Source organism: Rhineura floridana, chromosome 6, assembly GCF_030035675.1.
Source record: "Rhineura floridana isolate rRhiFlo1 chromosome 6, rRhiFlo1.hap2, whole genome shotgun sequence".
NCBI lineage: Eukaryota > Metazoa > Chordata > Lepidosauria > Squamata > Rhineuridae > Rhineura > Rhineura floridana.
The window spans coordinates 139313324-139339534 of record NC_084485.1 but is presented as its reverse complement, the minus strand read 5'-3'; the positions used below and the strand labels follow the sequence as shown (position 1 = coordinate 139339534).

General features: G+C 40.8%; 1 protein-coding gene across 6 annotated transcripts; it reads right to left on the bottom strand.

Annotated features, from left to right (window-relative positions):
• Window positions 1-6606: 6606 nt before the first annotated feature.
• Window positions 6607-25394, bottom strand: ZBTB41 (zinc finger and BTB domain containing 41). 6 transcript variants are annotated; one of them, XM_061633963.1, is made up of 11 exons: window positions 25314-25394; window positions 21465-22687; window positions 18578-18785; window positions 17785-17854; window positions 16375-16522; window positions 14648-14777; window positions 12545-12640; window positions 11780-11886; window positions 9804-9909; window positions 8777-8865; window positions 6607-7936 (listed from the first exon to the last, which is right to left on the bottom strand). In XM_061633963.1, exons 2-11 carry the CDS (start codon window positions 22594-22596, stop codon window positions 7281-7283), a joined length of 2742 nt encoding a protein of 913 aa, XP_061489947.1. In that variant the 5' UTR covers window positions 22597-22687; window positions 25314-25394; the 3' UTR covers window positions 6607-7280. The 6 variants fall into 6 exon arrangements, with proteins under 6 accessions (XP_061489947.1, XP_061489950.1, XP_061489946.1 ...); XM_061633966.1 differs by having other exon boundaries at window positions 21465-22644; window positions 25314-25371; XM_061633962.1 differs by having other exon boundaries at window positions 25285-25351.
• Between the last annotated feature and the right edge of the window lie 817 nt (window positions 25395-26211).

The following is a 26211-nucleotide window of genomic DNA, read 5'->3' as shown; positions in this document are numbered from 1 at the left end:
AAGGTTCTGGAACGGGTGGTGGCCGGCCAGCTCCAGGGACTCTTGGATGACACTGATTATCTTGATCCGTTTCAATCCGGTTTTAGGCCTGGGTTTGGTACCGAAACAGCCTTGATCGCCCTGTATGATGACCTTTGTCGGGAGAGGGACAGGGGGAGTGTGACCCTGTTGATTCTCCTTGATCTCTCAGCTGCTTTTGATACCATCGACCATGGTATCCTTCTGGGAAGGCTCACGCAGTTGGGAGTTGGGGGTATTGCTTGGCAGTGGCTCTGCTCCTACTTGGTGGGTCGTCAGCAGAAGGTAGTGCTTGAGGAACACTGCTCGACACCGTGGAGTCCCACAGGGATCGGTACTGTCCCCCATGCTTTTCAACATCTATATGAAGCCGCTGGGTGCGGTCATCAGGAGTTTTGGAGTGCGTTGTCACCAGTACGCTGATGACACGCAACTCTATTTCTCCTTTGCATCTTCCTCAGGTGAGGCTGTTAACGTACTAAACCGTTGCCTGGCCGCGATAATGGATTGGATGGGAGCTAACAGACTGAAACTTAATCCAGACAAGACCGAGACGCTGTTAGTGAGTGCCTTCTCTGCCCAGATGGTGGATGTTCACCCTGTTCTGGATGGGGTTACACTCCCCTTGAAAGAACAGGTTCGTAGCTTGGGAGTTCTTTTCGACCATTCCCTGTCTCTTGAGGCTCAGGTAGCCTCAGTGGCACGGAATGCTTTCTACCATCTCCGATTGGTAGCCCAGCTACGTCCCTATCTGGACAGTGACGACCTCGCCTCAGTCGTTCATGCTCTCGTAACTTCTAGATTGGACTACTGCAAGGCGCTCTACGTTGGGCTGCCCTTGAAGATAGTTCGTAAACTACAGTTAGTCCAGAATGCAGCAGCCAGATTGTTGACGCGGACCAGAAGGTCCGCTCGTATAACACCTGTTTTGGCCCATCTGCACTGGCTTCCTATTTGTTTCCGGGCTAAATTCAAAGTGCTGGTTTTGACCTATAAAGCCGTACACGGCATGGGACCGCAATACCTGGTAGAGCGCCTCTCCCACTATGAAACTACCCGTACACTGCGCTCATCATCTAAGGCCCTCCTCCGAGTATCATCCCATCAAGAAGCTCGGAGGATGGTGACTAGAAATAGGGCCTTTTCGGTTGTGGCTCCTGAACTGTGGAATGGTCTTTCCGATGAGGTGTGCCTGGCGCCGACGCTGCTATCTTTTCAGCACCAGGTGAAAATCTTTTTATACGCCCAGGCATTTTAAAGTGTATTTTTACAGTATTTTATTACTATGTTGTATTCTGGATGTTGTTTGGTTCTCGTATTGTTTGTGTGTTTTTGTTTTTTTGTTATTATATTTATTGTATTTATATATTGTGCCTGCTTTTACCTTTTATGTACACCGCCCAGAGAGCCTTCGGGCTTAGGGCCGTATATAAATTAAATTAAATAAATAAATAAAAATAAATAAAACTGACCATGGGGAGGAGGAAGAGGGGGAAGGGGAAGGAGGGATTGGAAGGGGATGGTGATGGGGAAGGAGGGGCAAAGGAAGGGGGAGGGAAGAGGGAGAAGGGAGGGAGGGTTTGATCATTTGCATACCTTTTCAGTTCAATGGAATTTATTTCTGTGCAATCATGTTTGAAAATGGAAATGGACTGCCTTCAAGTCGATCCCAACTTATGGCAATCCTATGAATAGGGTTTTCATGGTAAACAGTATTCAGAGATGGTTTTACCATTGCCTTCCACTGAGACTGAGAGGCGGTGACTGGCCCAAGGTCACCTAGTGAGCTTCATGGCTGTGTGGGGATTTGAACCCTGGTCTCCCAGGTCATAGTCCAACACTGACCTTGGGGAAGGGCAGGGAGGGTAGGAGGAGGGGAAAAGGAGATTGGGTGGGTGGGCACTGGGCAGAGCGGAAGCCCCTTTCCTTTCTAAAAGGAAAACATTGTGAACAGTATCATTGCTTTTCAGCATTTCCCCCACCTTTTTATTCTGCAGCAGGCACATGTAGCCTCCCAGCCAAATTTAAACCAAAGCTGTCTCTGGCCACATCCACACCAGGCCTTCATTTCACTTTGGCTTCTCTCAAAAAATCCTGGGGAGTGTAGTTAGTAAAGGGTGCTGAGAGTTGCTAGGAGACACCATTCCCCTCACAGAGCTTCAATCAGAGTGGCTGACTATTAAAACTAGTCTGGAGCTCTGTCAGTGGAATAGGGGTCTCCTCTCAGCACCCTTCACAAACTACACTTCCCAGAATTATTTGGGGGAAGCCATGACTGTCTCAACTGTCAGTTGTGGGTGTGGCCACTTGATTAGGGAAGCCAAACAGCTGTGAGTCTTGTTTTTAGAACACTGACAGTTGGTTCTTACTGAGCATGCCCGACCCTTATCATTCAGTTCAAGCCAAAATTTCTTAAAATTAATTAAAAATCAGCCAGGCATTTTTTTTTAACTTTTAAACTGCAGAAGATGAAGGTCAGAGTATGGGGCAACGTCAGTAACAGGATTACAGGTACTCTGTGAACATGGCTGATTTTTAATTAATTTCAACAGATTATGACAACTCTGACAGAAAAAAATCCAAAAGGGCTCTCACGGTTTTTTTAGACCTTGAACTCTCAATTCTGACTGTTTTGTGTATCGCCATGACAATTTTAGAGGGTTGTTAAGCAAGCTTTTCTGAGTTCAGAACTATAAGTTTTGTAAGTTTTTGTTCTGAAATGAGTTTCTGGGAAGCCTCAGTCTGTTATGGAGGGATATTTTCAATTTAACATTATGGAATGTGAAAAATCCACGCTAGCTGTAATATGCAGCCATTCTCGTGGCTGTATAATGATACTATTGCATATTGTGATACTTGTAAATGGCCTTGGAAGGATTTCCATCCTGAAATGCAGGATATCAGTAATTGTAATACATGAATACAGTTGTGCAACCTTCATTTGTCTGTAGAGTTGCTTCTCTTCCCGTGGAACAGTCTCCATGCATTTGCATTTCAATCAGCCACCACACCATTTCCAGGTGTTAATTCAGCAAGGACCTGCTCTGCTTAACAGGAAACATTATTATTCAATAGGATTTAGGCCACAATAGGAGCTGGATGACACATGGCTTGTATGCTCATTAGAAAAAATTCATTGCCCAAGGGGCAAGAAACATTAATGTGAAATTGTAATGGTAAATATTTTGTGGACTCAAAGTCAAATGATTATTTTTAATTTCACATCTGCTTATGTGTGTGCACATGTATAAACAACGATTTTTAATGGGCCATCACATTCTTCACATTTGAAACCATTTCTGAATACACTACAGAGTAAGCACAAATTGTTAGTTGTGGTTTAGCATCAAATATGTCATTGAAAACACAACACATATTGGTAAGACCAAGCAATTAAAAATAAGCAACTTCCAGCTCATGTGGCCCTCTACTAAACACAGATACTGGAATATAGGGCTGTGTAGGTTATTTTCTAGAGCAGATATGGATAACCTGTAGCCATCCATGTGCTGGATTTCAGCTCCCTTAAGGCCTAGCCAGCATGACCAATGAACAAGGATGATGGGAGCTGATCCAGCAACATCTGGAAAGTCATCCCTGTTCTAGAGTATCAAAATACCAAAATATTAGCATTGTATTTGCTCCATTCCTAAATATTAGCATTATAATTACCTCATATCTAATCAACTTATCTAACATACTTTGATACATTTGAGCATCTGTTCCTAGTCTTTGCTACACACCAACACATACCTACTTCTCATAAGTATATGTGCAAATGTGGAACCAGCCAAAAATCCAGGACTTACTTGTACCTGTTTGGATGAATCTTTCAAATAGGTATCTTCAGTTCTACATATTCTAGCACTATTCAACAGCTAACATCCATCTTTGGTGTATTTTGAAGACAACTAAGACAGAAAAAACTCCCAACCAAGCTTTTTAGTTTGCCTAATAGGAAAGAAACATATAGCAACTATCTGCTGAAGCACTGAAACTTGGGCAAGAACAGAGCCTGCCCAACATCGAACTGAATTATGGCTCCATGATCATTTAAATTTAAGAACATTAATTTATAAAGGAAAATACTATTATGAGGTATCAAGTATGACATTTGAAAGAGGCCACAGAACATATTTGTATCTTTCCAAGTCTCATATACATTTTAGATCCTTTCTGCACCCAGCTCAAGAAAATAAAATGAAGATTACAACCTCATCCTGACCTCAAGGATAGTTTTCTAGGTTTCCAAATAGTTCTCAATAGCACTGGAGATGGAAACTAGTTTATAAGCATTTTTTAGCATTATTGGACACTAAAAATGATAGTTACTATCTGACAGCTGAATGCTTTCAGCACAGCAATACAATCCTAACCACGTTTACTTCAAAGTAAATCACATTAACCTCAGTTAAGCCTTTTACTTGGACCTTTCTTCAGGCGGGGGGATACCGTAAGAACGTGAGAACTGCCTACTGGATCAGGACAAAGGCCTGTCTCATCCAGCATCCTATTTTCAAAGGGGCCAACTAGATGCCAATGGGAAGCAGAACCTGAGCACAGCAGCACTCTTGCCACCTGCTATTCCCAGCAACTGGTATTCAGAGGCATGTTGCCTCTATTTGGATAAGAATTGTTCAAACCATCACCTTGATGTGGACGTTTCCTCTTATTTCAGCTATTTTAAAGCAACTGCCAGTGGCTGCCAATTCTCTTCTGTGCTCAACTCAAGTGCTGTTTTTGATTTTTAAAGCCATCAGCAGCTTGAGTCCTGATTATCTCAAGAAAAGTCTCCTCCCATATAAGCCTCCCCACCATTAAATTACATGAATTAAAATGCACACAGTATGTTTACATGTCTAAATCTCTTCTTTATAACTGAAAAGTGTTGCTGCCTTAGGCTGTGATCCGATACAAGTCTACTCAGAAGTAAGCTCTATTGGGTTCAATGGGACTTAGTCTCAAGTATATTGGATTATAGCCTTAGGCATCTGGGTAATAAATGACTGTACTACAACTAAAAAAATCTTAGCATACCTTGAGTAAGCATTTAGCAAGGCAAAAGGGAAGGCTTGCTTTAAAAATAGCTGTTAAAAGAGATTTAAATTATCATAAATATGATTTACTGCTGCTCTTGAATTCCCTTTTGCACATCCACTTGCAAACATGTAAATACAGAGGGCAATTAAAAGCTATCATTTAAAATATTTTTTCCAAGAAAGAGCTGCATGCTGCAGTCAATAAAAAAAAAGAAACTACTTTTATTCCATCTTGAACTAAGGACTGTTCATACATTTACTTCCCCTCTGCCCCCCCTCCCAGCCAGATCTGAAACAAACATCGGGTCCATATGTGTATTTTTTACTCCTCTCACCACATATAGAAGTAAATAGCCAAACCATAAGGTCCCACATTCAACTAGCATCACATTTCCTGGTTTGGGTATTAACTTTTTCGCTTCTTTCAGTGCAGACTGAAGTGAAGTATACAACTCCTTAAGCTATTTCCAGTCTCACTGCAGGGGTAAGTATTGTCAGCGCAGATTGTGAAAGCTCACTGGGTAACCCTGGGTTAGTCACTGTCTCTCAACCTAACCCACTTCACAGGGTTGTGGGGATAAAATGAGAAGGAGAACAATGTGTACCATATGGAGCTCCTTAGAGGAAAGGTAGGATATAAAAGTAATCAATAAAATATCAGTTTTAATCCAGTGATGTGGGGCAGAAAAATTTCCAGTGCTTTATTTTGCCATGGTTCATGAGTAACAGTGAATGCATGCCAATTGCATACTTTACAGTATTAGACAATACTGTATTAGACAAGCTTGGCAGTTTCAAACCTTTTTAAGCATTTTTGCTAAATGTAAGTAGAATGAATGTGTTAAATTACATCACTCTAGGGCATCAGAATTTTTTACAATGCAAACTGAACATTTTCCAATGGAAATTATGTAATTTACACTAATATGCATAGGAATCTTTTCTGGAAAACCCACATTTCTGCTTTAATTTATATAGAATCATATCCTGCAACTGGAATTGTTCTACCCAAGTTAAAGGCTATATACTCTAGTGATGGGAGACACTTGGATTTATGTCTAGAAGCAAGTTTAAGAGGCAATGGCAAACCACCTCTGAATACCACTTACCGTGAAAACCCTATTCATAGGGTCACTATAAGTCGGGATCGACTTGAAGGCAGTCCATTTCATTTTTCATTTAATCAACTCAGAATCATTAGAAGTTTTGTCCACATTTGTTAAGCCAATCAATGCATGTTTTCCCAATCTGAATTTAACATGGCTATAGATCACATCATACACATGATAAAAACGTTGAAACAAATGTTTCAATTCCATTTCAATATGATTTTATATAAATTTGAATTATGGTAAGTTACTGGCAAATCACAATCCCCAGGCCAGGGGTTGCGATTTGTTTTTCCCATGCACTAACAAGGAAGAGCAAAGCAGGTGGAATCAGAGCTTCAATGGCTTACCATGATATGCAAACTGAGTGGGGAAACCCGGTTGTGTCACTGGTTGACATGCCTGCAATCCTGCAGATTGACACTAGCGGCAGAACTGTATTAAGTTTTACAGCCTTTATCTACTTTCTCAAATTCTGGCATTGAAATACAAATAATTTTAAGGCCAACAATAATGGTTTGAGATGAAGGTAATCTGCAATATGAAGAGGGACTTGTGTAATTTGTGTCCTGAAGCTTCCCAGAACATTTTCATATACAAAAGGAGAGATGTACAAAGAAAAGTAAACACACAAAGAGCTGTGTATAAATGAATTAAGAAATCTTAATGAAATATCTGGTCTAGTACCCCTTGAAAGTTTTTTTTTAAAAAAAATCTATACAACATTTAAAAACCACTGCATTAAAAAACCACTTGGTTTTCCTTGTGCTAAGCAGCTTTAAAAAGACTAAAGATGCCAAAGAAAATACAGACCGACTTTGTTAGCTTTCTGACTGCTAAACGGATTAGCAAGACTAGTGGAATATAAGAGCGGTATCCAACAAACTAGTTCCCCTAGCACAAAGACTTTTGGCTACACAACAGTACTTCCCCTCCCTTTTGTCTTCCTGCATGCCTCCAAATCTGTTCTGGGGTTTTTCCCAACCCTCCAGAGCAGATTTGGGGAGGGTGTGGGGGAAGAAGAAAGGGACGGGAAGTTCTGCAGCACAAGCAGAAATCCTTGCACTAGTGAAGTACTTTGTTGCATACCACTCTAATAATCCAGCACATGTAATCATGAATGTCCATTACTTGAAATACTCTGTACGGAAGGAGCTGTGTCAAGACCCAATAATGTTCCAAGATAAGACTGTTCCCGAGGATCCAAAATCTGCTCAGGTCTGACTGGATGAACTATGTTTGCAGGCTGTGGAGTGAGAGTATATTTTTCTAGAAATGCCAAATCTGTTGCTTGTTGATAATCTGTTGAAGGAGGCTGTGGAGGAAGAATGTCTTGAGGTGAGGATGTAACAGGGGTGGTATGTTGTACAAGATCAGACTGAGATTCAGGCATCCGAACTGGTATCAATGTTACTGGAATACACGCATCTGGGGATACATTCTGTAGCATTGTTTTGGTTTCTGCTTGATAAACCTTGGGCTGTTCCATGAATGGTTTAGACTCACTTTGGAAAGCCTTGTCATCAGGCACATACTGGGTTGGCAAGGAGCTTATTTTCTCCTCTGGTGCTGGGCTTAGTGATTCTTCTGCAGACTTTCCTCCATGCACATGGTCAGTATGATATTTCAGTTTGTCCTTTCGCTTAAATGTTGCATTGCAGTATTGACAGTTAAAAGGGCGAGCATCTGAATGAATAACCATGTGTTTAGTTAATGTCTTCTTAATCCTGAAGGACTGGTTACAAATTTGACATTTGTATGGTTTTTCACCTGTGTTGAAAAGTCGGTAAACATAGTAAATATTTCTTATTATATCAATGCTACATACTGTTCTTAGTTTATCTGTTGCATGCAGAGGCATTTTATTAATTTAAATACATGTCATGCATATGAAATTGTCATCACAACACTGTCATTGTTATTAAAGCAATTGGTTTTTCAAACTATCTAGTTAATATTAGGGATGTGTATTTGTAAAGCTATATGACTTTCCACTAAAGAAAGGTAAAGAAAGTTCTCAGTTGACTGCATAATTAACCAACACAGCAGCCCTGAGAAGTCTGTTCTTTGAGAACCTGTTTTCTTGCCTAAAAGACAAATAAAAAAAATACTAATTACCAACTTTTGTGCTGAGAGCTAACGCTTTTGAATTGATATTTCTGATCATATGATCCCACTATTCCTAGAATACACCACTTCAGACTACGGATAGGAGGGTTGCATAGACTGAAAGTTCCCCAACATCAAAAACTTCTTGCATGTAGAAATCATATCAGAAAGTCTAGTTGGCCTCAGAATTGCTAACGTTTGAGATGAGTTTTTGACTTGGAAGAGCACACAAATGCACAATTACTCATCTGTAGTCTAAATTGGTTAGTAGTCAAATACTAAGACAAGTTATGCATCACAAAATGTGACTTAGTTGCAGTGTTATAAACAAGTGATTTGTCACTAGTAGCCAGGAAGGAAATAAAACCTGCATGATCACTGAAATGGGCCAGACACATAAGAAATGCTCTGTGCGCATTCCTGCTACTATTATGAATCACCTAATATGATACATTACATTAATCCTGCTAATCCAGCAAAGCATAGTTTATGACGATTTACCTGAATGTGTCCTAAAATGCATATCTAAACTTGACTTCCCCTTAAAGACTTTCTTACAGACTTCACACTGATGAAATGTTGCTTTGTACCTTCAAAAAAAACAAAAACCTATTAGAAAATCAGCTGCCCATCCATAAACAATTTTAATGCATACGTAACTACATCACAACCATAGGCTTAACTTCCTCATTTTTTCCTGCTTTTAAATTTTGTTCTGCAGAAAGATGTAAATATATTAGGTCATTATTTGTAAATCAAAGAATGGAAAGACAGCCAAATGTTCAGCTACCCAAAAAGAATTTTTTTTGCAAACAGGAACTCACATTTGCAACACACACACAAATCCATGCTTACTTCTAAATTCTGCAGATTTCACTGAGGTTTACTCCCAAAGTATGTGTATGACTGTAGCCTAAGACACTTCAGAGACATTGGGCTCATCACAAGGAATTTGAACCAAACCATGTAGAATACATTAAAAAGAAGAAAATGTCTAAGCAACTTTACCCTGTGCACTCATCTTGGGGCCAAACTAATTTGTACTTCAATTTGTACTGCAGCTTAATCTCAAATTTTGTTTAACTTTTGTTTAACTTTTTTTTAATTGCTGTATGCCACTTTGGGAGCCACAAAGCAGCATAAACACAAACTAGAAATGAATGATCGGAATCTCATCTTTTTCTGTATATGCAACCCCATGCAGCTTCTTTGATCATCAGGAAACTGGCACCAAGGAAGCACTTAAGCCTTTACTCCTTTCCCTAATCTGAAAGCACCCCTTCTGGAGGTTTGAATATTCTGGTTTATAAGCAGCATTTTAATCATACTTTCCCAGTTTGGACAAGATAGGAAACTGTGGTTTGACAAACCACAGCATCTTCCTCAAAGCCCAGTATGCAAAGGGAGGGAGTACACTGGCACAAGGCTTCTTCTCATTATATTTAAACTGAACCATATTAGTACATAACAACCTGGCCAAACTTTGTATACGATATGAACGTGTTTCAGAACTAAAACGAAAACTTACTTTTGCCACACTTTTTCTCCAAGATGAACACTTTTATAATGAACACTGAGGTGATCTCTTCGGCCAAAACATTTCCCACACTCTTCACACTGATGGGCCTTTTCACCTTAAGAGGACCAAAACCATGATCTGAATTACATCTGATCTGAATTTAATAAAAAAACTAAAGGCACCCAAACAAGGAAAACCAGAAGTCTGCAAGAATACTAAAAAACAGTAATTTGCACATTCATCCTCTTAGGGTCAAGTCAAACGCAATGCAAAACCATGGTTTAGTCCTGTGTACAGGAGCCGTGGTGAGCACTGAGCTCATGCACTCCCCATCCCCATTCTTGTGACAGGAGAACAAAGGCTTCTGGTTTAACACTAACCAGGATTCCCCATTACATCCAAACTTAGGGAAGTGCTCAGTTCAAACAAACCACACTGTTAGCTTACTTGTTCACTGACAACAGCGTAAACTAACCAGACTTCCTGAGTTCATAAATTAATGGGAACCTTGGATAGTTTTAAAAAAAGAAACTTTTGATCTCCTGCTCTGCCATGTGAAAGAGGGGAGAGGGGAGTGCATGAACTAAAGGCTCACTCCTGCTTATGCACACAATACTAATCCTTGGCTTAGCATTATATCTGAACTGGCCCTTATGGGAAGACATATCGTCAATATATTATCTACTGATTTCAAGAACAGGAGCTGGCACAAGTGGAGGAGTAACTCTAAAGTGCTTTTTCCTGTTACACTTGTTTTCTTCTGCTGGCACCATTTTTTCCCCAAAGCGACAACCTCCACACGCAATGGATGACATCATAGTTTTCATTACTTGATCCTATAAACAATCCAACTGTTTAAACAGAACTACTTCAACTATTGGAATAAATGGTAGCCCTGTGTATTTGAAATCTTGGGTTTGTTTTTTTTAAAATATCTACTTTACCATGTTTTAATGTGGGATGAGGAACCTATGGCCTCTGTCCAAATCATGGTCTTTCAGGGGGTCCCATTTGGCTTGCAAGGCCATTTTCCTCAAACCACACCCACCCGCCAATGTCATTTGTGAAGTCAGCAGTGGGCAGGGTTTAATCCCACTTTGGCTGTGCAGTCCTGTTCCTGAGGGATCATTAGCTAAGTGGGGATTAAAGCCCTATGTAAAAGCACTCTTTGAAGCACCTTGCATGCACAAGCTATTTCAAATCTGCTTTTGCAAAGGCTTTAGGATAGCTCCGGTGTTCCCATCTTGAAGTATTTTAATTGGGAACTTAAAGGGGGAGGGGGGAGACTTGCAAAAGAGTGTTTTCCAATGTTCCCTGCATTTCCCTTTTAATTCTTCATGATCAGGGATCTAAAGGGGTGGGAGGGAGACCTGGAAGAAGCTTTTCCAAGTCTCCCCCCCTTTAAACCCCTAATCATGGAAAATTAAAAGGGAAACACAGGGAGACTCAGAAAATACTTTTGCAAGTCCCTCCCCTTTATATCCCCGATTGCAGAGACTTAAAAGAGACATAAGGGATTTTGCCAGTGAGTGCTCCTGCCCACCTGCCAATTATGTGACATCATAATGATGCCATGTGATTGACAGCCAACCTGTCAAATTTGGCCCATGAGGTAGATCCCAATAAGGATCTGGCCTGTGGAACCAAAAAGGCTCCCTGTCCCTTCTTTAACGTTATAGCTCTGCCTACATATGACATGCACACACACACCTCTGACTACTCTGTCTTAACACAGTGAAAATGGACATATATATATATATATAACATAATATATATATAACATAGAATAATAATAGGATGATGAAAGAAGTATGGATACTTTAACACTATAAAAGACACAGCTGTCTTAAAACCAATATTCAAAATTCTGTGTTCCTGTGTTTGTTTTTATTTTTTCTCACACACACATGCCCTTCCTCCCAGCAGGAACTCATCCCAGAATTCATTTTTAAATGAAAAAGCTAATGTCAATGTTATTTGTCTACCTGAGTGTATTCTTTTGTGTTTTGTCAGATGGTCATGCCGAATAAAAGTCTTTCCACATTCTTCACATTCGTACCTCTTGTCGTCATGGTGGACTCGCAGATGAAGTCTGTATAAATAAACACACAAGGTTAATCTTTGGCAGGATATGTTATGCTCACTATTAAGCTGAGCTTGCCATGATGCATATAGCAGTCTCCAGAATTACAACTGTAACTACACAGTGTTTCAAGCACACATGGGATAAGATGCTGTATTAACAGCATTCAGACAGCACTAAACCATAGTTTATTTACATGTCTGAACCTGCCCCGGCCATCTCTCTGCAGTTGTTTGTGCCCAACAAAACATGAACTGAAACCATGATTTGAAGATGGCTTGTGAATATGTGCTTATGTGAACTGTGGCTTGTTGTTACATCCGAACCTGCTAGCCTGGCTTACTCCTTGTTTTAGTGCTCCACCTCAGGTGTCCACCTGGCTATGAGGTAAGAGTAGTTAGAAAATGAAACTGCTCATGTGGCTAAGAGACTCTAGCTGACAGTTTGAGACCTCAGCCTTGCCTGGCAACATGCTCTTTTCCCTGACTACCGAGAATACCTCCTTTTCCATCCTAGCTCCACAGCAGCCTTGCAACAAGGAAACAAAATTAAAGAGAACACAGCTGATTTTTTTTCTAGCCTCTGTCCAGGGAATAAATAAAATAATGTCAGCACTTTTCTGATAGGATAACTGACAGCAGCATAACAACTATATAGACTTGTTTACCTGTATGAACTTCCATGACGAAAACTCTGCCCACAAATACTACACAGATGAGGCTTCTCTCCACTGTGGATTCTCAAGTGCTCTTTCAAAGTTGTTCTGGAGGAGATAAATTGAAATCTTACGAATGCTTTTTCTAGCCCTTTCCTTGTGATCAAAGCCCAATACAGACTGAGGAGTGGTGAAGGGGGAAGAAGAACTCAGCCTAGGCAATTCCTCAACGAGATCAGGGGAGAGTTAAGTTCCTTGCCCCATCTGGATTTTCACAAGGCTAGGACACGACTATTACATCCTGCTTCCCCAAGCATTAGTACAGGGGGAAAGTCATGGGCAGGGCTTGCTGTGCTCACTAGAAAACCCAGCCCAATATGCTACAATTTTAAGATGACAACCACAAGCATGCAGTAGCCGCCTCAAGCAGCAGTAGGTGGAAAGACTCTACAAATTAAATATTTATTTATTGTTGCAGGTCCAGTGCAGATACTGCAATTTTCCCATACAACTATATTCTGCTGCCAGCATGACCCCAAATATAGTTCCTCAACAACAGCTCAGTACCAACTTCTCCCTTTGTTTTCTTTCACCAATTCTGTTTTGCAATGCCCTTCACTAAAGAAAAAAAAGTGTCCCCAGATGCAGGTGTGAAAGGCAGTAGTTGTGCCCCATTTCTGGAATGCCCTCATTGGTGCCAGGTGAGAACTTGTTTGCCCAGGCATTTGCTGGATATTAGGTTTTGCTCATTTATATAGAGGCACGTAGCTCATTCCATTGTTTCAGAACTTATATACAGAAAGATTTGGGGGGTTATTTATGTGCAATTTGCCTGCTTTTGTTGTGAAATAGTTTTTATTGCCTTTGTTTGAGTATGATTGAGTTTTATTTGTATTGTACCCTGCCCTGAGATCAGTTATGACAACAGGTAGGTTAGAAATATGCTAAATAAATATGAAAGCAAAAACTTTTGCTTATGCAAACGAAAGGCCAGTCCTACCTTTATACAGAGTGAGACAACTTCCTTAGGCAGTGGCAGCAGTAGCCTTCTGGCTGATCCTCTTGAGCTCCCTGGCCATTTCCCTCCATAGTAGGACAGTGCTCTGTATGCCCCATGCCCTCTTCTAGGTCCCTAAACTACACTGCTGCTCCAGTACAGTGGAAGATCCTATTCTGTTGCCAGGTTGGTTCAATTGCCAGCCTGCTTGGCTTTATACTTGGAAGAGGCACCTTCTTGCCCTTTGTGTCAGGCAGCAAGAAGTCTTAGGCCAGCCTTGGCAAGATAAACTACATGGGGGCAAACTCAAGGGCATCACTGGGCAAAGACTGAGCCTGCTCCCTACCCTGCTGATTACAGCCATTGTGAATCAGGCCTGGCTTATCTGGATAGCCTTATCCAGTTTCTTGATCATCCTCAATACTAGCAGCAAACTCATTCTCTCCCTATCCTTATAGAACCAACAGTACCATCTAAACACAAGAGAGGTGCCAGCAGGTTTGGTAGAACTCTGCGGTTTTCAAAAAAATGTTAGAAAAAACCTATGGGGCAAAACCCCCACCCCAATAAAACATCCCAAACAAGGAATGGGCATGGAATAGTGACCAACTGGGGGTTTTTTGTTGGGGGGAAGGAAAATTAAAGTAGGGAGCAAAAAGAAATATCCTGGAAGAGGGCATGGCTGGCTGGAAGACTGAACAAGAGCACTCCACAATGCAGTATTTTGTTCCAAGTCACACTTATATTGTACTAGAATTTGATGGAAAGCTGGGAACTGGGTTTTTTAATATAGTTTACAAGGGGTAATTTTGTAACTGTGGCATTTCTCATAATCCACATGTGATTCTTGTATCAATTCATGTGACGTTATCCTACTGACATCAAATTATTTACATGACATCATTAGGGAAGCAATACTCAAGGGGTTCATATTAGTTTTAGTCTAGGCTACTCTCTGAAGAGACCTCTGCCACTGTGCCCATCAGTAAGATCATTAACTGAAATACTAGGTCAGTCATCATCTATCATACAAAAACTTTTGCAGTTTTTATTGTTTTGTATATAGAAACAAATTTATATAAAAACACTGATCTGCTCACATGTATTTTACCACCTACCTTTCTCTAACTGATTTTCCACAAATAAAGCATGTCCATTTTCTCTTTCCTCCATGAGTGCATTCAATATGGCGCTTCAGATTGCCAGTGTCATTAAACTGACGACCACAAATATCACATGGAAAAGGTCCTAAGAAGAAACAAGAATACAATTTACATTGTTATAACCTGAGCACGTAAATTGTATCATAACCAGCACATTATTTTGGACCTCAAGAACATAAAGCTGAAAGGAAAAATGCTCACTTATAATCATCCCTTTAACCTGCCTCCCCCCAAAAAAGAAACTTGCATTGCTCTGTTCAGTTTGGCAAGCCTTGCTCTATGAAGTCATTGTGTCGTAAATATTGATGGCATCTGCTCCACTGTGGGGCCATGCATTTGGTACACCTTAATCCACAACATAAGACACACTACACTGATAAAACAGGACAATGGAGGCAAAACTGAACAGCATTCAAAACAAAATCTTTTCTGCTTAACCCTCTTACTGGAAAATCTCCATTTCACCTCACTATTCTACTACACTAAAACACCATCAAATTTTGAGCAGAAGTAAGTTGTATTCTTAACAGAGAGAATCTATTTGCTCTTATGCAAAACTAGCAATACCTATACATGACCTGAGAGAGACACCACTTCCACAACCCTTATCTGAAAGTCTGGGGTAACCTACTTTTAAGTTTCCCATTATGCAAAACTCACATCTTTGGTGGTAATATTATTCCAGTTTCTCTAAAGCTCTAGCAGACGTGGCACAATCTTTTTACCACAAGAAACATGATATACAGTTCCACAACTGGGTCTCCTGACATGTTTCTTTTAGCCTTAAAAGCAGCCACAGTGCATGTTCACTTATGCCAATTTGGATCAAGTTTGCAGTCCTGGGGAGGGAGAGGCAGTTAACCCTCCCCACTGTCCTGTTTCCCCAAATGGAACTCCCCCTCTTAAAATGGCTATTTGTCACAGAGGGAAAAAGAGAATGGTACAACACGGGCTATAGGTATGGCGGATGAAGAACAGTTACCTCCTCCCCCACAGTGCTGCAAATCAAATCCAAAGTGCCTCCTAGCTGCTTTTAAGGCTGAAACAAAGAGAGGGAGATCCAATCATGGGTCTCCAGTACCACTGAGTCTCCCACACCCTGTGTAGAGTTTAACTGTATTGGGATCGCAGTCCCTGTACAAGCTTAGGCCCTGAACCTGCCCAACGTCCACTCCTACATATACAGAATCAAATGTGCACAGCACTAATCTACATAATATTTGTCCTTCTCTAGTATCTTGGAGACACTCCTAAAATGGAAATTATTCTTTTATTACTCACCCTTCACCCTGAGGTCCCAGGGAAGGTTATAACAATCTAAAATACATCCTTCAAAACAATTTAAAACAACATACAATCACAAAATAGTCATCAGATCATCTCCCAATCTGGCTGAAAACATCATATTTGGCCTTTTGCAAACTATAAGGGGAAGCTCTAAAGAAAAATTCATAGTCAAGGGCTAAAGGGAGGGAGGACCCTGCCAGTGAGCTGAGAGACGCAGAAAGCCCCGACTACAATCTTTGAACAACTAAAAAAAAGCTTGAACACATATACTGAAACAGTGCTGCAAGAGATTTGCACAAATTGCTTACTGAAAGCTGAGTTTATGTCAACAAATATATACTGAAGAAAACATATTTACATATTTAATATTTTCAAGCAGAATTAGATTTTCCTACCAAGATGGAACTTTTCTTGATGCTTCAGTCTTGCAAAGCGGGATTTAAAGTGCTCTTCACAGTAGGTACACTTGAAAGGCTTATCCTGGGTGTGAAGAATCATGTGTTCTTCCAGATGAGGCCTTCGAGTGAAAGATTTATTGCAAATCTAAAGTGATAAAGCAGTCAACCAATCATTAACTATAAATATGGGCCATGTACACAGTGTTGAGCTTCTTGGAGGAAAATAAAATACATCCGTTTTTAAAATTTTTAAAAAATAACCGCGCTAATACTTTGATGATGATACACTTTACCAGGTAAAGCCAATAGTCAATCCATCAGCACATTATCTTTCTGGAAATATTCTGTGCCACGTTATATGGACTAGTTGCTAGTCTATTATTCCTATTTCACATTTTATAACATCTTCAGCACACAAGTGAAAAAAGCAGATAAGAGAAAAATAAACTCATTTGAAATGTGGTGCTGGAGGAGAGCTTTGTGCATACCATGGACCGCAAAAAAGACAAATAATTGGGTGTTAGAACAAATTAAACCAGAACTGTCACTAGAAGCTAAAATAATGAAACTGAGGTTATCACACTTTGAACACATCATGAGAAGACATGATTCACGAGAAAAGACAATAATGCTGGGAAAAACAGAAGGGAGTAGAAAAAGAGGAAGGGCAAACAAGAGATGGATTGATTCCATAAAGGAAGCCACAGGCCTGAACTTACAAGATCTGAACAGGGTGGTTCACGACAGATGCTGTTGGAGGTCACTGATTCATAGGGTCGCCATAAGTCGTAATTGACTTGAAGGCACACAACAACAACAACAGAGTATCTTGATTTATAGCCGGTACTATTATTCATCATAAATTTACTTGATCATGCTACCAACTGGAAATAGCACAGAAACAGTGCATGAAGTCATTTATTTTAAAATCTTGGTAGACTGCAATCCTGAAACCGGCTACACAAATGGATGGTATTACACATGTAACAGAGAGCAGCATTGCCCTTTTTTATTTGCTGTTATTAACTTTGGCATCAGTTACTGCCACATACCGATCACATTTTCTAAAGATGCCTCAACCCAATGTATGCTAAAAAATTAACTTTGCATAAAATTATGCATTAAAATGGGAGACAATAATCCAAAACCAGGGAATAAAGTTTTTGTCCATGCACCGGCGTCCCCTGGGGCCCCTTCTCACTGGAGCTCCCCGGGCCCCACTACTACATACTCCAGAAAGGGAACCCTTTGGAGCAGTTTCCAATGCAATATGAAGAATTGTAGTTGAAACAGAAATGTACACAGCACTGCTGCATGGACACTCAGTTCTCTGGATCTGAGACAGCATCCAAAAAAACACAAACCAAGTGTCAAATTATTTCCAGTAAAATAAAAAACTATGCTTACATCACATTTCCAGCCTTCACTCTTTTTCTTCTTTATGGAGAGAAATTCCTGTACATTTTCAGGATGAAATCTGGAAGGTGGGGAAATCCAGTGATAAATTATTTCTGGATATAGCAGAGTAAGAAAATTATTTGTTTAAGCACAGCCAGCAATATTAGAACAAAGCTGCATTACTCCTTACAGCCAACGTACCCCACTCCATGTTGCACAGAAAGTAAGCGTAAATGCCTGAAATGCTTCTGGATTTATATTCCCATTTGAAAAAAAAACTGCCATTTAAACTGGTTATATGTGTGTTACCTATATATTCCAACTTTACAGCACTGGCAAAGCTGTAACATATTGTTCCCATATGCTGTCCTTCCCTCCAAACCCTTTAAATATTTTTTTGCCCATACTTTAAGCCACCCTATGTGTAGATTCCTCATTTCACATATTACTTTGTGTTATGCAGAGAGCAAAAGTGCAGGCCCTTGAACGTAAAAGCAGAATCGACAACAGGTGAGTGTATGAACTGTCTCAAGATGCAAGCACTCTCAATCCCAATGTAACAATGAGTCACTTTATACAAATGTGCCCAGTCGTTCAATACTTTAAATACATCACACACAGTTAACCATACGTTTTTAACACCATACACTTTTAAAATATATTGCTGCCATATATTTTAAGCAGATAGTTGTTTATATATAAAACCTTATGCAGCCATACATTTTTATACTATTTTGTACTAAAAAGAAATCACCTTAACGCACCATATCATTACAGCATAACAAGTTTCATTCATACTTGCCTCTTTATGTGCTTTATCAGGGTCTTTTTCGTGGCATGCAGTTTGTTACAGTATGAACACTTGTGTTCCTTTTTATGAAATACAATTTCATAGTTGTGTTTCTTTCTATGGACAGTTAAGTTGGATTTGGTTGAATAGCGCTGATGACAGATATCACACTCAAAAGGTTTCTCACCAGTGTGCACACGAGCGTGGCTCTCAAATTTCCCTACAAACCAAACCAAATTAAAATATTAGATGAGCAGCTAGCAACTAGTCCTGCTAATATGCAGTATTACCATGTATAAAGCTTAGGTAATGATACATTTCTGAAGGACTTCTCAGATAAACCAGATTATAGTGCATGACATAGGGCTCATCCAGACGACTGCAAAATGTGTGACACGCCCGCTATGTGTGTTCATTATTTTTCAGTCGTCCAAATGACGTCTCGCGCTGTTATGCATTTTCGCGGGTTAAATCCGCTCCTTGCAATACCGGCAAAAATGCGATTTGCTGTTTAAAATTGGGAATCATCTGCTGTGCCTTCAGGAGTTAGGATGCAATACTTTACAGCTGATGTTTCCCCTTGCCCCTTCTCCTCATTCCAGCCAATCATGTATCTGCACTTTTGCACATGTGCGAGAATAAGCCCGGGAAAATTGAACCAATCATTGCAATGGTGGGGTATTGGGGGGGTCTGCAACTACTGCGCAGATGCATTTAATTTTTTGCCAGCCTGCAAACTGGGCTGCCGCTCTGGGTGAGATCTGCAATGCACAGCAAGCGAGAAAAGGGGGGTGGTCGGTTTCAGCCTGCCTCCGAAAGCCTTGTCAATTTCATTCTACTTGCTGGGGCTTTTGCTTCAAATCAGAAAAGCATACATTGTTTTAGGTGTAATATTGCAAATGCAAACAAGAAAAGAGCTTCTGGTCGGTTTCAAGCCTGCTCTGAAAGCTTTGTCAATTTCATTCTCGGGGGAAGGAAAGGGAGAAGGGGGGGGACACATTTCTTGCTTTTTTGGAGAAATAAGTGCATTGCCAACCTGTGTATCTCCTTAAATATCAATAAAGGCAGAAAAGCATACATTCGTTTAAGTGTAATATCGCAAATGCAAACAAGAAAAGGGTGTCAATTTCATTCTCCGTGGGAAGGCAGGCATGAAACCGACCAGCAGCCTTTCCTTCCCAGGCGAGAACTCCTTTACAGCCATATTGTGCTTCGTTGCAAAGGGGGAGAGGAGCATACGTCATTTTTTTGCTGACCAATTGGTTGATAGGGGGAGGTTTTAGAGGCGGAGCTTGGAAAAAGCAAAAAGAATGTTGAGGTCTTACCGCTGCGTGTGCGGGTGCAAAAAAGCGTTTTTTTTTAATTGGGAAAGAGCGAACTAAAAGGCAAAGTGAGGACTATCAGATGACAAACCGAATATGGAAACCGTGGATTATCCTGCTCCGTTTGGATAAGCCCATAATGAAATGAAGCCATCCTTCAAGGAAATCTTTTTGAAAGGAACACATTCTCTCAACTGGGAAACTGTTCTTTCTTCAGCTAGGTGACCTAACAGTGCTGTTTGGAATGTGATTGCATGTCACCACCATGTCACCCACCACCAATCCTCAGCCTGAGGAAACAGAAGCTAAAACAGAATGTAAAGTGTGCTGAAGCACCATGTCAGTTTCACCTCAGGGAGCCATCTCACTTCTTATCTTAAAACTGTTGTTGAAATTGCTGCTGTGGTGAAACTGATAAGGAACTTCTCCAGACTTTGGCAGAATTGGTATAATCAGTTTCAGTTCCACTGCTAGAATCTGCTTGGTGGCCTATGCATCGTCCTCTCTCATGGCTTGGGGCACCTATCCCTGCTGCAATAACAGAAAGCAGCTTTCTTAAACACTTCCAGAACCAGGATTAGTCTTCAGCCAGCCTACAATACAGCACCCAATTACATGCCACAATGTGGCAACTTCATAAAACTGTCACCTTCATGTGTTCCCAGTAGACAATTGTGTTGGGGCAAACAAGCTTACAGGAGTTGGTTGGACAACAACTCCCATTCTCCTTGATCGCTGGCCATGCTGACTGGGGCTAGTGAGAGTTGTAGCCCAATATCATCTAAAGGACATGATGGATACCTTCAGTTCAGAGAATACCCAAATACTTCCATACATGTGTCCAAATGTCTAACAACACCATTCATGTCTTTTTCAAAGAAGGCTCAAAAGAACCATAGCAGCAAGTCCAGAAAAGTTAAAGCATTCTCTAGGTAACACACGTAACAGTTCTTTCTTTGATATTTTCACATGCTTTATAAAATAAAGTTGTTTGGTAGTAATATGACATGGCTGTGTGAATGAATGAATTTCTTTATTTTGGTCAAAGACCAGCACATATGACATGGCTGCTAGTTATTGTTTGTCTTTTAAAAAGACTGATATATCAGAACATCAGCAGAAATGATCTGGCAATAAACAGAATATGTGAGGTTCTAGTTTTCTTTACTACTCCAAGTATGTCAGTTGCACACTTTGCTAACATGCCTTTATACAGGCGGGCCCCGCTTATATGGCAGGTTCCATTCCGGACCCCCGCCGTAAAGCGGAAATCGGCGTAAAGCGGAACCCCATTGAGTATAATGGGGCGCATCATGTGAAAATGCCACAAAAGTGGCTTTAAAACGGGGAATGAAAGCCGCCGCATTAGCAGAACGCTGGGAAGCAAAGCCCTACTGTACTGTAATAGTCATCTCTATACAGAACCTGTCTTTACACAGTGTGTTTACAAGCTGTTTTAGAGATGTGAGCAATTATCAGAAAGAGCTCCTTTGTACCCAGGAGCCAAAGCACAATTTTTAGTTTGCTTTCCAATCAAACATCCCCAAAGGAAGGAGGAAAATACGATTCCTACTTACCTGCTCGATCAAATGTTTTATTACACTTAGGACACTGCAAGAATTTTTTACTACTGTTCTGAATAATAACCGGAATATATGTGGAAAGACTGCCTTCAGAAATATTTGCTGCCAAACCATCTGTCTCATGTCTATCTTCCTCACATTCTTTTTCACTTTGCTCTTCAGACTCGGTATCATCTAAGGATGTGTTCTCTTCTTGCCTGTCTTCATCAGTGGGATACTCACTTCCACTCTCTTCAGACTCATTGTTAGACTCATTGGTTTTCTTGCCAGGAATAATTTGATCTAAATTGCTGTCAGATACATCTCCACCTTTATTGTCATTCTGATCAAACTTAGCTGGACATTTTCGATTTCTCATTGATCTTCTGGTAGAAATATCTGAGCTCGCGACTATTTTTAGTCCATGTTCCTTTTCCTGTGCAGAAGCTTTGTGTGCTCTGGACAAGTGATTTTCTAAGGATTTCTTGTAACAAAAGTTGCGATTGCACAAATTACATTGGTGATTGCTTCCGACTTTAGGAGTTGGTTCACTTAATGTTTCTGACTGTGATGGATTCTCTGACCTCTCTTCAGATTGCAAAATGGAAACGTTTTCACTATTTAGCAGTTTGACAGCATCAATAATATCTAAAAACTTGGCTGCCTCTAAAACTAGAGGGATTTCATTCTTATACACAAAAAACTCTGATGTATACAGAAATTCAAGCAGATGACAGAAAACTGAATGAGTTACATGATCTAAGGTGACAACATTCTTACTTGGATTTTTGCTCAAGTAAGCATGGAAGTAACTACTTCCAACAGCAACTACTACTTTATGGGCACTAAATTCTTTTCCATCAACAATTATGAGCAGATCACAAAAAGACGGTTGCTTCTGTCGATCATCATTTAAGTATTTGAGTAGATTTTTGTTGTACTGTAGGGAGCTCAAAAGCTTTCTTTCATCTGGTGATGGAGGAAGTTCTTTGGAATACGCATGCTGGTCTGCAGTAGCTACTCCCACAGAATCAACAATAGCTTCCTGCACAGCGTCTGCTACAGGAATCTTATCAGAAGATTCCCTCTGGTGATCAAGATGTTTTCTGTCATCTAGATTTGCAGTGAGCTTTCTCCTTTTCTTCATTGCAGTTGTGCTGCTTTAAAATCAGGAACCTCATATGTAATCCAAACTCTGTCAAAGAGACAGCTGATTTAATAATATCTGAAGTTATGATCTGCAAATACAAATATAACTTTTGTTTGAAGTCTAGCCACATGTGATTTATCAGCAGGAATTAAGCTACTTGTTAAAAGCGAACGCAGTTTGCACATACATTTATTGCATTACTCAAAGCTTGCCAGCAGCCTCATATATCCTAAAGACCAAAATGCAACTTTTTGTTTAGTTTGAAATATTCCGAAGGTGCACACATTCAGAAATACATATGCAGTAGTATTCCAAATGCTTTTACACAAGAGCTATGTTAAGTATTGATTTTTCATCTTTGCAGAATAACATGAGAATAAGAAATGGTTGTTTGTGCATATACATAGATATTTTGTTCTTTCAAATAGAATATATTCCACAGATAAGGCAGGCTGCAATCCAGCACCACCTATCTGGGAGTAGGTCTCACTGAATTCATGTGTGGAAGAAGGGGAGAAACATGGATAAATATTACTAGATTATTTAACACAAAAAACCTCAGTTTTCTTCAGGTGTACCTGAGATTTGGCATCTTTCACTAGCATGAATGTAATTTAATTACGATTTCTGCCAGAATCTAACTAGACATAATAAATACATTGTGGTAGAGAAGCATGTCCTTTCTCCCAAATAGATTACTATGATTGTCCTCTTCTAAAGAGAGGAAGACAGCTGGTATAGCACAGTGGGGAGGAGAGCCTGGCTGGGAGTCCAGAGTCTGTGAGTTCAAATCCCCACTCGTGTCTCCTGGGTGTCAAGGGCCAGCTAAAGATCACCCCACAGTGAGTGGCTCAGGGGTTACATGCCCTGCCATCTGTGCAGCTGTGGGCAAGCTGCATAGTCCCAAGGAGCCCAGTTGCTCCCCAGCTGGCAGTTGCGGACAAGGAAGGGGCTGGGTAGTGCAGCTGTGGCCAGCTGAGCAGGCCCTGGCAGCTGGGAAGGACTATCCTCAGAGGGAGGCAATGGTAAACTCCCTCTGAATACTGCTTACCATGAGCCCTATTCATAGGGTTGCCATAAGTCAGGATCAATTTGAAGGCAGTCCGTTTCCATTTTCAAAGAGAGGAAGAATTAGAGAGGAAGGGGGAGAGAACAGTGCCATGTTGCATTTATTGTTATGTGAGGTTTTGCAAGCAAGAGATTAGTGTTGCCACTTGAGTGCAATAATAAACACACTTGCTAGGAACTAACCTCAACGAAACAAATGCACGTTAGAGTCTGCAGCTCAGAGTTATACAAGATTTACTCTAATGTGAGTACTCTTCAGACTGCAGCCTTACTTTCAATTCAACATACTTAGATCCTGGGAACAAAGTCTTTAAAGTACCTGTGAAAATACTGCCCTAAATGGCAAAGTTTCTCCCAAACTATGAGGATGTGGCTCAGTTTAAACATACATTAGGAAAGCAAGTCAGATCTGTTTATTCAGTGTTGTGTGGATACATTGTCCCATTCAGGCCCGATTCAAAACACTGTGCTGTCTAAGACTGAGTAGCAAATGGCATCCGCTGCTTCACCCCTACCAAAGTCAAGGTGGTAGCACTAAAGGGCAGTTGCATTATTTTGGAACCAAATGCAGAAGAATATAACAGAAACATCTTTTTCACCAACCTATTCCTAAAAGTAGGATGATTAAATTAAATAATTAACAATTTCCTGCCAGTGCATGATATCCAATATCAGTTACCTCATTGCACCTAATAGCAGGGGCAGCCCTGGGATCATTTAAACAGACTTGACACTTAGTTCAACGTTAGCATGTGAATGCAGCTTCCACCAGGCTACCAATTCCTCCAAGATGCTACCAGGTGGCAGTCGGTCAAGGCACCTAGCATGTGCAATGTCATACAGCTAAGTTCTCCTTGCTCACTAGGCATTATGTTTAAGTCCCGGGGTAGACATGCAATAGAATGAGATGTGAACAGAATAAGGAAGAGACTGTACTTCTTGAAACTGAAAGAGGTGGGCCACATTCTTTAATGATCTGCATTCAAAACCTACTTCAAATAAAAGACCAACGCAGCAGCGAACAGAGCGGGGCTAAGATCTCCACCCCCCCTTTTTTTCCTATTCACAGGGAACTTAACTGACCCAAGGAATATTCAAATATAGTGTCTCCCTCTCGAGTCTGAAAGGAGGTGGTCTATCTCACCGTCTCCACCTTCTTCCACAGAATTCATCAACATTAAGTAGACGCAGGTGCACTCAACACGTGTCTAAGACGCCACATTCACACGGGGGGTAACAAAGTGCTCCCTCCCTGCGATATGCAGTTTGGAGAGGGGGGAAAAGACGCGAATAGCAAGAATATTTATTCCAGCAAGAGTAAACAGGAGGCGCGCGCGCCCCACACATACATACCTGAACCTCTTTTCCCTCCCCAACGGCAAACAAGAGCAGGGCCGCGCCCCTCGGAAACCCCCCTGAAGAAGCACAGCTTGAAAAAGGAGGAGGAGCCTTTTCATCTGAACCCCTTCCCCGCGCCAAAGGTGGCGAATAACGGTCACCTCCACGGCTGACAGCGCGCAAAGACACGCCTCACACTCATCCGCTGCAACTGTTATCGGAGGGTCTTAAAACTCTGCCAAAAATAACAATGACAAAAACCCACCTCACTCCACTCACCAATAGCGTATCCCCTCCCACTCACACACCTCTTTTCGCGCCATCACTTCCGGGTTCCGGTCGGAGGCTAACGTCAGACGCAGCCTCCGTTTGGGAGGAAGTTCGGTATGTTTACCGTTTCAGACCAACGCACGTGTATGGAAAGAGGGCGGGATCAAGAAAAAGAGCCAACGACAGGCGAGCAGTGGTGTACGTCACAATCTTTAGGATTCTGTACCTGCACGTTTGACTTGAAACAAATGTTGATGAAAGTTAAAGAGGAAAGCACAAAAGCAGGACTACAGCTGAACGTCAACAAGACTAAATTATGACAACAAGGTTTATGTAACTTCAAAGTTAACAACGAGAACATTGAACTTGTCAAGGATTATTAATACCTTGGCACAGTTATTAACCAAAAGGGAGACAATTGTCAAGAAATCAGAAGAAGGCTAGACTGGGCGAGAACTAGAAGAGGTCCTCAAATGCAAAGATGTATCACTGAACGCTGAAGTCTGGATCATTCAGACCATGGTATTTCCTGATCTCTATGTATGAATGTGCAAGTTGGACAGTGATAAAAGCAGATAACAGAAAAATCAACACATTTGAAATGTGATGTTGGAAGAGAGCTTTGCACATACCATGGACCACAAAAAAGACAAAATAATTGGGTGTTAGAACAAATTAAACCAGAACTATGATTAGAGCTAAAATGATGAAACTGAGGTTATCATACTTTGGACACATCATGAGAAGACATGATTCACTAGAAAAGACAATAATGCTGGGAAAAACAGAAGGGAGTAGAAAAAGAAGAAGGCCGAACAAGAGATGGATTGATTCCATAAAGGAAGTCACAGACTTTAACATACAAGATCTGAACAGGGTGGTTCATGACAGATGCTGTTGGAGATCACTGATTCATAGGGTCGCCATAAGTCATAA

Coding starts and splice junctions, on each gene's coding strand:
- ZBTB41 (XM_061633963.1), bottom strand. CDS start 22,596: ATGAAGAAAAGGAGAAAGCTCACTGCAAATCTAGATGACAGAAAACAT. Junction 16,523..17,784: donor GTGAAGGCTGGAAATGTGAT/GTAAGCATAGTT, acceptor TTATCACTTTAG/ATTTGCAATAAATCTTTCAC. Junction 8,866..9,803: donor GGAGAAAAAGTGTGGCAAAA/GTAAGTTTTCGT, acceptor TTTTTTTTGAAG/GTACAAAGCAACATTTCATC.